The 16,688-nt window shown below is 40.4% G+C and overlaps 1 protein-coding gene across 21 annotated transcripts in view; it reads right to left on the reverse strand.

Moving 5' to 3' along the window:
• The window catches only part of Afdn (afadin, adherens junction formation factor), a 123,777-nt gene that overhangs the window by 49,009 nt on the left and 58,080 nt on the right, over window positions 1-16,688 (reverse strand). For 11 of the 21 annotated variants that reach the window (XR_013107942.1, XR_013107943.1, XM_076926580.1 and 8 more), the window contains exons 9-17: window positions 15,734-15,778; window positions 12,811-12,905; window positions 11,917-12,179; window positions 9,791-9,860; window positions 6,877-6,995; window positions 3,157-3,218; window positions 2,855-3,060; window positions 1,071-1,091; window positions 191-336 (exon numbers count right to left, since the gene is read on the reverse strand). Coding sequence is in view for 19 of the 21 variants with exons in the window: in XM_076926580.1 (XP_076782695.1) it covers window positions 191-336; window positions 1,071-1,091; window positions 2,855-3,060; window positions 3,157-3,218; window positions 6,877-6,995; window positions 9,791-9,860; window positions 11,917-12,179; window positions 12,811-12,905; window positions 15,734-15,778 (1,027 nt within the window). In the remaining 2 variants the exon portion in view is untranslated. The remainder of the gene's footprint in view (window positions 1-190; window positions 337-1,070; window positions 1,092-2,854; window positions 3,061-3,156; window positions 3,219-6,876; window positions 6,996-9,790; window positions 9,861-11,916; window positions 12,180-12,810; window positions 12,906-15,733; window positions 15,779-16,688) is intronic. The other 10 variants (XM_076926581.1, XM_076926591.1, XM_076926590.1 and 7 more) reach the window with 3 other exon arrangements.

Below are 16,688 nucleotides of genomic sequence, written 5' to 3' on the forward strand. Positions count from 1 at the left end.
ACAAAAATCACATTCTGGAACACTCACAACACTGCAGTTGTTCCAGAGCACACTGCTCTCAAGGCAACACAGTCTCCTGTGCTTCTTGGCAAGCAAGCGTCTTCAATTAGGGCAAGTAAAGTCTTTAACACTGGCTTTGAAAACAGAACATGATCATATAAATTTACTCTTTCCAGAATGTACTTCTTACTTAAATGCCATCTGAACCAAGTGTGCTAGAACATCCTGGGCATCCAGCGTAATCCGACTAAGGTCCCGGTCCTGCTTGATGAAGTTGAGAAGCTCAGATGCATTTGCCATCCAGAAGGCAAGCGCTCCTGCAATATTCTTCTGTTTCTGTGGACAGAAAACATTTTCATAAACAATGTAAGACAGTAAGAAAATTACAAATAAACAGGAATGCTTCTGAGAAGCTGAAGATAGACCAGTACCTTCCCATCTCCACCAGGTAGTTACCACAGATACCAGATACTTGCAAAGAAATTTAGGTACATGCAGAGCAATGGGAAGCAAAAAACCAATGCAGTGTCTGAGGATTTATATACACAGACATACTGGTCTAATTAGATGGAATTTGCAGAGTCAGTAGAGAATGGAGATACTGCGTATTACCAAACCAAATTGTAGATTATGCATTATCTGGTAATCTGTGTAGCATACACACAGGTATCCATGGTTACCCACAGCCACCCTGATACTTGTAGTCACTTGGCTTGGACACCATGCAACTCAGTATCAAGTACTGATCTATCACGTCCTCTCCCGACCACATTTGCAGGCCAGGCAACCTTAGATGAGATCCAAAGAATAGGAACCAAGGATAAATAATAGAGAAGAAACAGAACTTTTGTCATTTCATATCCACACTGAAGTGCATTAAGCAGAAATTATGAAATGCTGATAAAAGTTGCGCAGTCAAAAAGGATTTTAGTGTTGCATGTTTCAGTTGCTGAATGAGGGTTATGAACTGCTCAGTCCAGTTTTTGTAGGCTCATATTTGTAATGGAAGCAGCATGAGAAACTCAGCTAAGCCAACATAGCTAGGATCAGTTCCCAGCAGTATGTCCTACCTGATCAACCTGGTCTACTTCCTGGAGAAAAACAGACGAGGGGAAATCAAGCAGAACGAGAGAAAGAAACTTGTAAACAATCATGATAATTTAAAAAAATCAAAACACTAACATGAAGGTACGACATGAGCACGACACTTAGTTATACCCAAGGTATCTGACACAGAGGGTTAGGTTCATGTTCTTAACATCAGCACGATTTTACAGTTTATAAAGATGATGTCATAATAAAACACAAATGAACATACTGATCTCTTTAAAAGATAACGCAAAGGAAGGATTTCTAAACACTTTAAAATGATACTGTGAGCTTACTACATGAGGGTGAAAGAGTCCACTCCCCTGGACTAACTATGAGGATGAAAATGGAGACACTGAGAGAAACAATCAAAACAAAAGCTGACAATTTCTAAAGTGCATAAAGAACTCATCTGTACCTACACTAAAGGGAATGTTGGTTTTGGCAGTAGATTCTCATTCTTTTCCATCACCAATGAGTGATCCAATGTTACACTGAATCTACTCTCAAGTTTAAAAGCCTTTTCCAGCTAGAAGTCAAAGTTCTCACTAGCAGACACCGAGGATAAGTTCTCAAAGACAGTGTGGTGATGGAAGTATCACAGTCTGAATGACACAGGCTTCAAGTTCACACATGGCAAGAGCCAGACAATGACTTTGGATGACAACTAAGAAAGGACACTTACATTTGTTTATATATAAAATGATGATAAAAGAATAACAAAGAATGCAGATAAACGGTCTCTCTTTTTATCTGTTCTTTAGCCTAAATAGGCTCATCAAACCTACTGTGCTGATCACGCAAATGTGAAAGAAATGTTTGTGGAAAACTTTTGGCTTTTAAAAATAACTCAGAAAGTATTAAGAGATCATCTCAGTTACCCTCAAATTATACTGCCAAAAATTTTTTTTAAATCACCAAACCATTTAACAAAAGTATTTAACATTGCATTTTTAGTTTCTTAGCTGAGTTAAGAAAACTTTTTAAAGTCTTTAAATTTACTTATAATAACTTTTACAATTAAATCCTCAAATTACCTGCAAATACAGAAAACAGCTGCATCAAGTTTATCAAACTGTAGACTGACAAGTTAAGAGAATTCTTACCAGGGTGAGAGAATTCCATCTTAATGAGAAGTTTACCTTCTAGTTCATGAACCCTACAGACACACCGTCAAGAATACATACATGCAAATGTACCCAACACCACAGGCTCATTACACCAGGGCCTGTGGGAAGGGTAGATGGCTATCCTTGCTGCACTGGAGAAACACTATCAGGGTAGAGCTGCACACACCAGAATGCACACTGTGTGAATTTCATTTCAATAATTTAAAGAAAACTGACCACCCTCTAAGCACTGTCTCACATGTACTATAATTTCAGGGTATTTTTCATGATTGTTGAGTTACAACATACACAGTTTATCATCATTTACTCTACAATTAACAAAGAAGAAATTTTTTTAAAAACAAGTTCTTATTTCTTTCAACTTTAAAGGCTATGCATTTTATTTAAAAAAAAGAAGAAGGAGGAGGAGGAAGAGAAGGAGGAGGAGGAGGAAGAAAGAAGAAGAAGGAGGAAGAGGAGGAAGAGGAGGAAGAGGAGGAGGAAGAGGAGGAAGAGGAGGAAGAGGAGGAGGAGGAGGAGGAGCACCACCACCACCACTCCAGGCTGTATAGGCGAAGCTTGTAAGCAGACCAGAAGTGTCTCAGAAACTAGCAGATGACCACCGTCCTCCCAGCACTTGCTGGGCCGCTACTCACCTGGATGACCCCTTCCATCATGCTCACCATCTTGTTGACAACAGCAATGGCCTTATGTGTACGCTCTGTAGGACTGATGTCGGGCCTGTGCTGGCTGGACAATACATACCGGCATGCCATATATAACACATATGTAGGTGACAGTTTAAAATGAACTGTAGAGCTATTGGTATAGTTTATAATGGCAGATAAAAAAGAATCTTCAGCTGTAAAAAAAGAAAAATGAACATAAAGTATGAAAATCACCTGGAGAAAATGAAACAAGACCTCATCCACTAATAGTAGAATCTAAAATCACTTACAGCTTTCTCTGAATTCAATGCTGGCAGGCAGTATCAGTTCAGGCCCAGCAGCATCCTGAGTCCTGAAAGAAAAAACCTGACATCACTGAACCTGCCTTAAGATGGGATCACCAGCTGCTAGCACCACTCCTTACTGCTCTGTGCACCTCTAAGCTAGTTTGTGCCTGCATGGAGTTTCCAAGTGTGACACAGCAGTAGTCTCTAAGCCTCTTCAGCTACCTAGTCAAACATTCAGATGAACAGACAGAGGGTTGATTCCTTCAAGTAGCTACGGTGCAGATATAACGAGTCTGGATTATTAATGAGGGTGACATGTTAAAGACAAGGATCTAAACCGTCTAGCTCGGGTGACAGTGAAAAGACACTGCTGGGAGAGACCACAGTGAGCTGGGGACCGAGCATTTCCAGATGGACGAGAGCGCGTCCTGAGAGAGAGCATCCCACCCCACAGACAACTGGGATCCTATGCAAGCAAGACAGGTGCTCTTAATTGGTAAACATGCCTCTAGCCCCTTGGGTTTTGCTTTAAATAAAACAGTATTTCTTTTTTTCAAAGCTCACAATAAAGCATGCTTTTAAAAACAATAATAACAACAACAAAATGGTCATTCTATCTGCTCGTCTTCCTCAAGGTCACATAAATTCCAGGTGCTTTCTACTGCTTTGCCTATAAGGAACTATAAAAAATTTTAAAAATTGGAAACATTTCTAAGAGTTAGCTAAGTACTATATTACTGTGTGTACACGTCTAGGTTCTCAGGAACAAATGAATTAGAAGGCTAAGGACATTTCTAGTTCTGCGATAGAGGTCTTCAGAAGATGGCTCACAGCCCAGTGCTGAGGATGCTCTGCCTAACTCCCCCTCAGCTGTACACCTGTACGAATGCCTAAGTACACCCAACAGGATGCATATACCTCATGCCATGACTATGGCCCGAAAACATTTGAAAGTTACCACTGAGTCCTTGCAGAATTGTGTAGACTACATAATTATAAGTCCATTGTAGCTCTCCTTACCTAACGTTCCCCTCAAATACCCTTTCCTTTTGAGATGTAATTAGGACCATAGTCATCCTAAGATAGTCTACTACTAAACAAACAGACAAGTAACCTTCATTAATATCTCAATATCTTTTTTTACTTTAGTCCAACTTTACAGGATAATTCAGAATAATTCTTAAAATTGGAAAACTGACACCCCTCCCCCAACATAAGCCGAGGAACATGTGTTCTCCCTTCCTGCAAAATTCACTGTGAATTATAATGACATAGTAGACTAGAAACATTAAGTTAAGGACAGACCTAAATGGAGACGGAATGTCTTCAAGGCCAATTTCCTGAAGCAGAACTACTGCTAATGGCCGTACAGTGAGGACCCCTGTCTCTGATACTCTCTCCTTCCACTCAGCACTGGCAGATGGTGATAAACTGCCAGATCCAAGTACACAAGATCGCTGGCCCCTCACAGTAAGTTAATACAAACAGCCGTATAATGTTGTTTGGAAGTAAAAGAGGAGCATTTGGCATAGATTTCTAATAATTTACAAACCAGCTAACTAAATAATTCTTTCCCAGTAGCAAATAGTTCCCTTCTCCTCAGTCTCACCTCTGCCAAGCATGGGAAAATGAGTAAAAAGAAAACAATACAAGGGACTGGAGAAACTGCTGAGTAACCACGCACATGCACACACAAATAAATAAATCTTAAAAAATCCCACAATATTAACACATACTCTTATCGTAATTTATTTCTATTATATTATATTAGTCAAACTTTACTCCAGTCTATAATTTAACAATTTGAGTTTATCTTAAGAATTTAAGAAAACAATATGATTTAAATTCACAATTATTTCAATATGGATCTTATACTAAGTATACTTTTTTATGACAGGGTCTCACCATAAAACTCTAGCTGACTGGAAGTAACAATATAGACCAGGCTGGCCTCAAACTCCTAGGCTCACAGAGATGTGCCTGCCTCTAGGATTAAAGGTGTGTGTGTGTGTGCGTGTGTGTGCACCACCATGCTTGGCCAGCATTTCCAATGAGTTAGCTTGGATAAACCGTGTAAACTCTTCGTTTCATTCTTTTTAACAAATTTAGTAAAGAGTTTATAAAAATTGGAAAAAGGGAAAAAACTATTGATGATTAAAAGAAAAATCATTCCCATCACTCTAAAGGATGCTTATACTAACCTAAACTTTTATTTTAAGCCTATTTATTAAAATGACTCAGATTTTATGGTACATCATTTAAATTAAGCATTGCTAATTAAGCATTGTCAATGTGAAAACTGTAGTAGGAATTAGAAGAAAGGTTTATGTTTCCATCTTGTCTTTAGTATCAACAAACAACATATTTAGTGTAAAAAGAACTTTTACTATTTGCAAAACACACTAGGCTTACCTTGAAAAATACTATCAAAAAGTATCCTTATAGGGAATAATTTTTAATCAGCCACAGCTACTTAGATATAGCAAGAGCATATTTACTTGCTTACTTGTTATGTCTCTCTTCTTTGGACTTAGATTCTTAATCACACTTCTCCATCACCATATAGATGCATGGCTGTGCTCATTGTAACACCAACTCATGCTGAGCGTGGAAGCCCGTCTTTAACCCCCAGCACTCGGGAGGCAGAGGCAGGAGGACCTCTTTGAGTCCAGTGCCGGTCTGGCTGACATACTGATGTGCAAGGACAGCCAGGGTTATGTACTGAAGCCCATCTCAAACAAACCAAAAAGGAAAATCACCACTCCACTATGATGGACAACATATTTACTCTACACACCCCATAAAAGGGCAAACACAGAAAGAAAACTACGTGTATGACACCTAATAATCACACAGCCAAAAAAATCTTACACTAACAGTCACACAATAAAAGTACCCTGATATTTGCTGATAAGTACGTATTTCACTGGACTGAAGTTATTAATAACCTTGTACACAGCGCCTTCTGCTGGACAATGGTAAAAATATACGAATTCTTGGGTTGACAATCTAACCCTAGGCATGTCCCTAGCTTCGGCCAACCATCTGTTCTGGATCTCTGACAAGAACACAAGAATGCCTCCTTCAAAACACTGAGACAGGTCAGTGTCTTCAGCTCCTGCCAACAACACACTCACTCAGCATCTGACTACAAAGGTGTCACTAACAGTGTGCATGTAGGACAGGGCCTGCTATAGCAGTAAAAACAATTACCAGATAATGGAATCCTGATTGATTAAGGTAACAAACTAGAAAGCATGAAGGAATACAGAAAACAGAGAAGCTCTGTTACAAGAAATGAAGCAACAATATAAGGAAACTAATCCACCGTCTACTTGCCTCAACAGGGAGACATACCACGGGGTCTGCATAGTGACTATGTCTCTCCAAAATCATTTGTGTCTTTACATCTTTACAAATAAATACAATCTATTAAAATAATGGCATACTAACGTGTTATAAAGACATCCTTTCTCTGTGTGTGTATAAAGCAGCCCACGTAGAAGAGCCAGTGTGACCCAACATGCCTTTGTCAGCACACCTATACTGTGGCAAGTAAGGAATGCACCTACTCAACAGTCATTTTTTCCCTCAATTCAGGAACAGAAAAATAGTCATAAAAGCCCAGTAGAGGTTCCAGCTAAATCTGTCAACTCAACGATTATTACCCACAGCCTCCTCCAGGACTGCTCTCTTCTCTCACAGTTAGCCAATGTGAGTTACCTGCTTTCTCTTCGTCGATAATCCTGCTCCTGGTCCAGTCGGATCATCGGCTTTACCATCCCTCGCTCAACTGTGCTGGAGGCAGAGGACACCCTGTCACTGTCCAGTCTAGTGGTGCTCTGTGACAAGGGAAGCCAGAGTGTGTTAGAACGCCTCATGCCCCAGCCATCAGCTTCATACTTAGCACTGCAGGCAGCAATCTGATGTGCAGTTGCTACACAGGTGAGAACACAGACCAGATAGTAATTCAGAAACACTCAGGATACGTTGCCCAAGGTCCTGCCCAGAAGCTCACAGCACTGAACACAACAGCATGAAAAACACAACCATGTTGATTTTCAAAGGGCAAGGAATAAACTTTATCAACAAAATATAAAGACAAAATGATTTTGAAAAACTAGTCATTTTACTTCCCAGAGTTACATTCACAAAACTAAACAACAGATGGCACAATTTTTAGGTTTTAAAACTTTTTAAAAATAAGCTTATAAATGTGAGTAATGGCAACGAAAAAGCAAATTAGGACATGTTTATGTAAATTAGGACATGGTTATGTGCTTATCCACTAAAGAATTGTTCTTAAGTGACTTAAGAAAACAAAAAAAAAAAAAATACTCACAAATAACAGTATAATGTACATAGATAAAAACTTAATACAGTTGAAACATGTGAATGCATACAGAAGCACAGGCACACACCTCCCTATGACACAAGCACTCTGGAAAGAAAGGGTCCAACAGCATTGAAAAAGCTAACCTATATACTATGGATAACAGATTTTCATTCTCCCTCTGTTTACCAAGTCTTCTGTGTTGAGTATACATTGTGATAAGAAAAATTCTGCTTGACTTCTCCAGTCTTTACTTATTTATACATGCCAAGATGCTGTTGCAGCATGGCACTACTCAAAGCAATAAAGGCATGAAAGTAATTGAAGAAGCAGGGTCGCCATGTCCAGAGCTCACAGACTACATCATCAATTAGCAAGCAAAGACAGCAACAGTACTAATTAATAGTTACATAAGTCTCACATGGAGTAGTATGACTGGATGATGCTCAACAACAAGCCCCGTCTGGAGTGCGGGCTAAGACAAGAAGGGGCCAATCATATGAAAACAAGAAATGAGACCAAGTACAAGGTAAAAAGAGCTTCAGGAAGAAGAGTGTAAAGGAAAACAGCAGACACTACTTATAACACTCCTGGAGGCATGGAGGCCACAGTACCAAGAGCTGTCTGTGAGTTGGGAAGATATGAGCAGCTTTGACAGGAGAGCTCCAGAACCAAAAGCATGTCTCTAAACTCGAGAGCAATGACAACCAGCAAGGGCTGATCAGGAGCACAGGAGAGAAGCTGTTGCTCACAAACCACTAATGAGCAAGGCAGAGGCATATAGAGACACTTTACAGCCAGAGAAATGGTCCTCATGCAGGAGTTGTGCAAAGGTAAGAAGTCAAAGTCAGCTTCAGTGGGGCAAAGCCATGGTTGGTGGTATAACTTACTAAAATAAAGATGATGAGGAAGAATTAAGTTTAAGAACAAAAACAAAAACCAGGCTTGATTTGCTATGTTAAATTTGAAGTTCCCGTCAGATGTTCTGTCATAAAAATGACACAAAGTCAGTCGAGCCTCTGAGGATGTCAGTTTGGAGAGACCAGCATCAAAGGCCTACAATAAGGATCCTGGACAACAACACATGGTGTAATCTTAGGCGACATGGCAAGGTCTCCCAGGGACCATGCATAAATACAAGAGACAGAGCTCTAGAACTGACAGCTTAGCTCTTCAATTCTCAGAAGTATATCTAAGAAAGAAGTACTAAAAATCCATCTAGAAAGAGCCACCAAGCCATGACTCAGAGATACAGAAAGAGTGAGCCTGAAAGTAGAAAGGGATGTCTCAAATAGTGGTTATTTTTGTACTTTTATAACAAGAACACGGAAAACAAAGGAGTCTGGTGGATGCCACAAACCTAAACATATGAACGAACAGCCAGCCACCTCAAACCATGTCTTCAACAAATTATGCTGAGAACCGGGATAGCAGACCGGGGTCAGCAACAGGAGGAATGAGTACAAGATGCTGAATCCAGAGAGCCCATGTCTTCCTGACACTGACAAGAATGTTCCAGACTTAGTTGCATTATAGTCTCAAAAAAAAAAAAAAATATCAACAAAACAAGAACACAGCTCAAGGAGACCTCTTCCCTTTAAATCTGGCTCTGACTTGTTTCAATCAATAAAAGGCAGAGAAAATGGTGTTACTCCAGCCCTGAGCCTAACCCATGAAAACACCTGTGAATTCAAGGTCCTACAGTGCACCACTCAACTACAGAGAGGCAGGATGGGAAGACCCACGGTGTGTTCTGATTCACCTGCTAGCTCACTACACTTACATGAGAGACCAGTAACAAGACCAGTAAACCAACTGCCCTAGTAAACTCAAGCCAATTTGTCAGTAATTGAAGGGACTGCTAATTTAGCTCAACAAGTTTTACAGTGACTGTAATCCAGGAATAGATCACCAAAATGAAGAGAGAAATGACTGTCTATAGAAGAGCAAAGAATGACTGCCAGAGGTAAGTACCCAGAGGAGATCTAGGACTTGTATCAAGGGAATAAAGTAGCAAAAGTCCATTATCCTCAGCATGATCTGGCCACAGACGTTAGTTACATACAGAGCACAAGCAACACCCATACTCCAATTGCAAGAGAAAGTACTAGGTTCTCACAACAGGACAAAAGGAACAGCTAGCTACCTTTCATTTATCCATCACTGTGTGAACAGACACAGCAGAGTGGGATGCAGCAGAGAGAGGCCACTGTGAAGTTGTCTTTTTAAAGGAGCTTCTGTTCTTGGGTGTCCTAGAACATCCAACCCACAGGATGATCAGGTCACACATCTGTAAATACCTACCCTGCTTGCCGGCAGTGCTGTCCCACTGTGGATATCTCCTCCCAAATCAAAGGTTGTCTCTTGAACAGCTCTATTGAGACAAAAAAGAAACATAAAAAGTAAATTTCAACTGACAAGGTAGTACTCTTAACACAGCAAGAACAGATGAATAATGCAATATTCAAATATCATTAATTAATTTACTTTGGTACACAGACTTTTAAAAAGTGACAGTAAGTATGTGAACTTTTCTTATTAGGAGATACATCAAAAAACTCTCATGGTCCTATTTTTAAAACTACATGTTAACAACAAAATCAAAATATTGAGACTAGAGAGATGGCTCAAAGGTTAAGAGCATCTGCTGAGTTTGGTTCCCAGCACCCACATGATAGATCACAACCATCTGTAACTCCAGATTCAGGAGATCTAATACAGTCTTCTGGCTTTCTGTGGGCATCAAGCACACACATGCTGTACATGCACGTAGGCAAAACATTTATACACATAAAATAATAAAATTTAAATAGTACAAACAAAAATCACATTTTCAATAGGAACAAAGTTGAGGCAATCAAACGATATTCTTTGGCACAGAGTAAATACAATACCCTGGTCCCAACCTAAGGGGAGAAGGAACCTATGATGCCTATAAGCCACCAAGAGCAAGGCTATGGCTATTTCTGGATTGTTCTAACACCTAAGAACTACATGGTTTAGTTTCAAAGCTTCATCTAGAGACTGAAACAAGGAAGTACTTTTGGGGTTTTGAGGGCTGTGTGATAATCCACTCATTATCCATCGCACGCCTATATGTTATTACTGTGTTCTGAATCCTGAGAAAGGTATGATTCTTATAGCCAAAGGTCATACCATGACAGCATCTCAGCCAGTATAAAGTCACTCTGGACCTGAGCCAGATTCCTGCCTACATGTGGTACACACACCCAAGTACCTATATTACCAAGAAATTAAAAACAAATAAATAAGCAAACAAACAACGAGGTGAGAAGCTGTTCAGTGTCCTATCTGTGAAGGTGACCAGTGGTCCATGAAGTAACTGGACCTCTGTGAATCTGAGGTCAGCCTGGACTACACAGTTGAGTTTAGGGTCAGGGCCATGCAGAGTCCACCAACACGGTATACAGGTTGGTTTGGCTTATTTTTATACTCTTTGGCAGAAATTTACACTTCTGTGGACTTAGAAGTTTGTTTTAAATATCATGAAGAGCTATGGCACCTATTTTTCCAAAAGACACTTTACTAACCTATAAAATAGCTTAAAAGTATATGTTTTCAAAATTATCACTAAAGGAAAAGTCACTCTTCTCCAGAAGAAAGCTCATTAGTAGTCCACACGGCAAGACCTGAGAAAAACACTAGGTGGAGCTAAAATGCTCTAAATTCTTAAACAGATTCCCCCTTGCATTACCATGGTTCTCAGGGAGAAGAATATGAAGGACTGAAACTATACCAAGGAAAAGATTTTTAAATACTATTAGTTACATAGGGTGATGGTCCAAAAAAAAAAAAAAAAAAAAAAAAAAAAAAAAAAATTAACTTTATAAGTAACTTTAAAACCAATTTAAAGATAAAGTCAGAATCTACTTTTTTGCTCCAAAACCAATCCAAATTTTTGATAAACTCCCATTTCATAAAATGCACTTTGATCTTTAAAAAAAAAAAATTATTTTAAAAGGGTGAGTACTTAGCCTGCATGTATATATGTGCAACATGTGTGTGTATAATGCCCACATCAGAACCCTTACAACTGGCATAACAGACAGTTATGAACTTCCTGATTTAGGTGCTGCGAACCAAACTAGGATCCTCTGTAAGATCAGCAACTGTTTTTATGCACTAAACCTTATCTCCAGAACCTTCTTCACTTTGATCTTTTAAAACTGAAAATTTAAGGATGGAAAAATGGCAGCCTGACAACCTGAGTTTAAGCTACAGAACCCACAAGTGGAAGAACCTACTCCTGTGAGATGTCCTCTCAACTCCAGAAAAAGAACAGACATACACATAGACAGGGAAACTTAGAAAATAATGTAATAAACTGTAAATAAAGATATTTGCATCTAATTGAAATTACTTCATAGCCAAAACACTCTAAAATCCTTAAGCTGATCTATCACATTCACCCAGGTTTATGTCTTGGGCCCTTGACCATCAGGCCTCCATCCACAGATCTCTTGGAAAGAATGTGGTCCTGGATGGGGTCCACAAACTTAAACACATGCGAGGTGCCAAACTGCAGTCTCATGCCACTCTGCAGCATTGTGGTCTCTGAGATGCGCTGACCATCCACGTAGGTCTCTGCATCCATACTTCTGGGTGTCACAGTGACCACTCCATCCATGTTGGTGAGATCACAGTGATGGGGCTGAATTCCGGGGCCAAACAGCTAAGAAGAGAAGGAAAAGAGTTCCATCATGAAGCACACAGTGTGTAGAGTTCTGTTGTGATGAATGCAGTCTAAGAAGCCCTCAATTCTCTGTTTTCTTAAGTGGATTTCTCTCTAATAGTGTAAAACCATGTCAGGGAAGCTGGATGCTGTTAACATCTAAAGCCTGTGACAGATTGTAACTCTGTTTTACTAATCATATGACGGCCTGGGGAAGTACTTCAGTAGTGATGGTCCTTGGCAATTTGTATGAGGTCCTGACTTCCAATCCCAGAACACACACACACACACACACACACACACACACGCACACATACACTGCTAGCAACATTCCCACTGTATTAACACCATCCTAAAACAGACCTATAAACTGTTATCAGCACCTTCACTTTCTAATCAGAGAAGAATGTCACAACCAGTCCATGTTTCCACGTGTACATTTTGGATACAGACAAGCCATGTTCTCTCCACACTGAATAAGAGAAACGTGAGCCAGAGAGGATGAGTGGCATATTCAAATCCCAGGTCTGTCTGTCACCTTCATTCATTGCCTTGCAGCTTGATGAGCGCTTACTAATTACTGATAGGAGGAACTACCGTAAAGGCCTGGGCAGCAGGCATGATCAAGTACCTGGATAGAATTGTCATCGAACTTCTCTGTCCCAACTTCAGTCACACTTAATTGAAGACGGTATAACTTTGGCTTGTCTCTGGAGTCAGAGCCATCTGTGTGAGAGAAGAGAAGGCACAGAGTTCTGTTTGTCATGTCTGATGTTCTTATACTTGAAACAAACAAGTTTTCTTATTAAGGATAGCTGATTTTACTCCTCAGGATTTCTTTCCATGGAGTTGATGTTCCAATAAAACTTAACCAGATACAGAAGCCAAGCAGCTTCTGCTTGGATAGAATGTATTCTGTCACTGATTCCAACACTTTCCAATCACGAGTTTTCCTGCCTGCTGCCTTAATACCCCTACTGACTCTGAGGACGGAACTGTACTGAGAACACAGAGGAAGAGCACGCCATTACGCCAATGCAGCGCCTTTGTAGGGCAGACATGCCATACACCCTTACACTTCACAGCACAGCAGAGCTGGCGGGGCAGAATGCGGCTTTTAACTGAGCAACCCTCCAGCTCACCCTGATCTCCTGAACCACAGTCCTAAGAGTAATTAGGACATGTGATTCCAATGTCTACCACTGATAATAAATACTAACGAAATATTTAACTCCCTTGAGAAGAACTAGAGTCAAAGACAGAAAAGGATTTTTTTGCTTTTTATTTTTTAATTAGTTCTTTTAGAATCTTATACATGTTTTGATGATGTTCACACCATACACCAACTCCTCCAGATCTACTCAGCTTTTGAACCCATCCAACTTTGTGCTCTTTAAAGAAAATGTGTATTGAAATTGCCATAAGCCTGACTCTCTGTGATGGGGAAGGTGCTGGAGGAGAGGAGGTAGAAGACCCGTTTTCGGAGTTAACATATGACCTCACAGAACATGTGTACCTCACAGAACACAGCAGTTAGTATACACCAGGGTTTCACCACAGCCCAACATTCAGTGTTAAGTTGCAAATGTTTCCTTTAAAAAGTAAATCTCCCCAGTCTGTTTCATGACTGCCCAAGTAACTTTCAGTCATTTATTCAAATCTTAAGTCATTGGAATCAAATGTTAGCTATGAACAGTTCAGAAGTTTAGAGGGCTTTGGTGTATACACAAAGACTGTTAAGTCTCTCAGCTGTGATATATTCTGAAATCTTAAAAACAAAAGACCCCATGAATATCTAGTTTAGATCTGATCTAACTTTAGAGTACACGAAATAGCATCCCACTGATAAAATTTTCTATTTCTGAATTATCAAAGTCTATAACAACTGGGTGAAGGTAAGAGGAGACCAGGGTATGTCAGAGACATAATGCCTTATATGGACCTCCCAAAATGGACTGTCTGTATTGTTTCTTTTAAGGTTGGAATATTTTAATCTCAACTGTTCTCATAAACTCTGGATTTCAATGAGACATCAAAATCACAGAAGCTAAATATTGTGGTGCACAATTAATTTCAGCACTTTGGAGTCTGAATTTGAAAGAAAAGAAATGTGAAGCCAGCTACACATTAAGACTCTGCCTCAAAAACAAAACCAAGGCTTGTGACCTTTTCCTGAACATAGACTCCCCCGGCCCCCTCCTGGGAGGTTTACTGTTGTGTTTTGACTGTCGAAGTCAGGTCACAAACTGTGCCTTCCCTACATTCAGAGCACAGGAGCCTTGTACTATAAAGACTCTCACTGACTAGGCCCCATAGGCTGCAAGCTCCTTGGTAGCTAGGCCACACTGGCCTTCTTTAATAATTCATGTTCTAGACAGAGCAAACAGCTATATTAACAGAGAAAGCAGAATGCAACAGTCACACAAACTACACAAATAAATTATCAAGGATCAAAATAAGTGACCACGTGAGTTAAAACCACACGAACAGGAAAGACGTGTCTATTAGGAGCAGTATTTACACTATTACTCTTCTGCAGCTAACAAAGGGACACTATACATTGTGACACCAACAGACAGGGCTGCATTCCCAGTCTCTCCTTTCTTCCCACTTCACTACAGCAGAAAGCCAGAGACAACCTTGTATAGAGTACAGAGAAGCTAATGACTACAGGACCAGTGGGTGACAGAGCATCTAGTCCAAGCACAGGGGGATGGCAAGTAAGAATGCCTAGAAGAGCTTGGTGCCTCTGACCTCTCTCCCCATGGCAACCCACCTCCAGCTCTGAACTGGAAGCTCATGATCACAAGCAGGAGTGTTACAGACGTTCCTTCAACTTCCATTCCAACTGTTCCCTACCTCCAAAGAGCACTCTACATAGCCAACTGTGCACAGCACCTGAGTGCCTCTCCAGTGGAAATTAGGGTATCTGAAGTCCTATAGGCCAGCCATAATCAGACTCATGGCAGACACAAAGCACTAGCTAAGTTTCAAAATGCAATTTTCCCTCAGATTGTGACATATTCACATATATTTAATATACTACATATTGTGGGGTGGAAGCTATGTTTAATATAAACTCTATGACCATCTAATGTACAGCTAATCACACAGCCTTACAGGAAACTTGACCCAACATATTTCAGGTGCCTGGGTGAAAACTACATCCATTACATGAGCCACTTTCCCTTCTGGCTTCACATGAGCACTTAAAACATTTCAAATTTGGGGATGAGGAATGCTCAGCTTGTTCTGTAGGTATGAAAAGGGACACAGGCCATAACACAGCCCAAGAGCACTTAATGCCCCCTTTGCTTGCTGCTACAAGTCTGCATTCGCTTCCCAGAGGAAACTTGGGAAAGATAAGCAATTAAAAGTGGGGAAGGGCCTTCCAATAAATTATCTGGGTTCTGGACATGAAACACTAAATAGATATGACTAGAAAGCCAGCATGTTACACTTCTTACACATACAGTATCTGCTCAGTCAACAGTGTTCACCTAGGAGGTCCTGTTAGTGCCCCAGTTATAAAAGTAGTATAAGCATAGCATTACCTTCGTAAGTGTGATAGCTGTAGCAGGCAAAGTGATTCCTTCTCCCTGGGATTAAGAGACATGCCAGGACCCAGGTGAAGGCAGCATCAGCAGGACAGAGACCATGCAAAACAGGTGGGAGAGGGAAGGAGGAGAAGAGATGCAAAGGGTGAGCTTCAGTGAGATGCTTTAAAGGAAGAATTGGCACATTTTACCCACCAGCATTCAGAGCTGTGGGGAAAAGACTACAGAAGACCCAGTCAGTGTTTTAGAAACCAGTGTAGACTGTTAAGGAAAACAGCAGGTTAACAGGTGAGGCACCACGAAGCAGGACAACTTGTGTTAACAGTGAGTTAACCTGATAAGTTACCACCCCACTAGCTGGCTCCCTCTGTTTAAAGAGCACATTCAAATCCAACACACAAGAGAATCAGCACCCTGGCTTCCACTCTTCTGTAATCCTGTAAACACATGGCAACTCAGAAAGCTCCTGCCAGTACTGCCAGTACCTCGCCGTCTTCCATAATGAGGGCACACACTTGACTGACAATGTGCCTAATGCAAATATAGTCCTTATCCACCCAAAACATATCAATATACATGAATATTTCTCATAATGGAAAGTATTCACTCTGGTATCGTGACACAGCTCCGAGGCAACAAAGACCTTATTTTAGTACTCAGGCCTGCCAGCAAACCCACCACCTTTAGAACAAAAGCAATGTGTTTCCTCATCTTGGATATGAAGGCAGCTCTTACAAGCAGCCCACTTGAAAGAAAGTGTGGATCTGGAAAGGCACTGAAATTGAACTGAGTTCATTACCTGGCATCAGGGACAGTCATAGTCATCTTCATATCCAGTGATCTGTCTACACAGGAGCTCAATAAATGTTGCCTAAAGGTACCAGAGTGCTAAGGAGGGTACTAGTGGAGATGCAATTGTGTTGTTGCTAGTATTTGATAAAAAGTAGTACAG

The sequence above is a fragment of the Arvicanthis niloticus genome, chromosome 28, assembly GCF_011762505.2.
Source record: "Arvicanthis niloticus isolate mArvNil1 chromosome 28, mArvNil1.pat.X, whole genome shotgun sequence".
In the NCBI taxonomy this organism is placed as follows: domain Eukaryota; kingdom Metazoa; phylum Chordata; class Mammalia; order Rodentia; family Muridae; genus Arvicanthis; species Arvicanthis niloticus.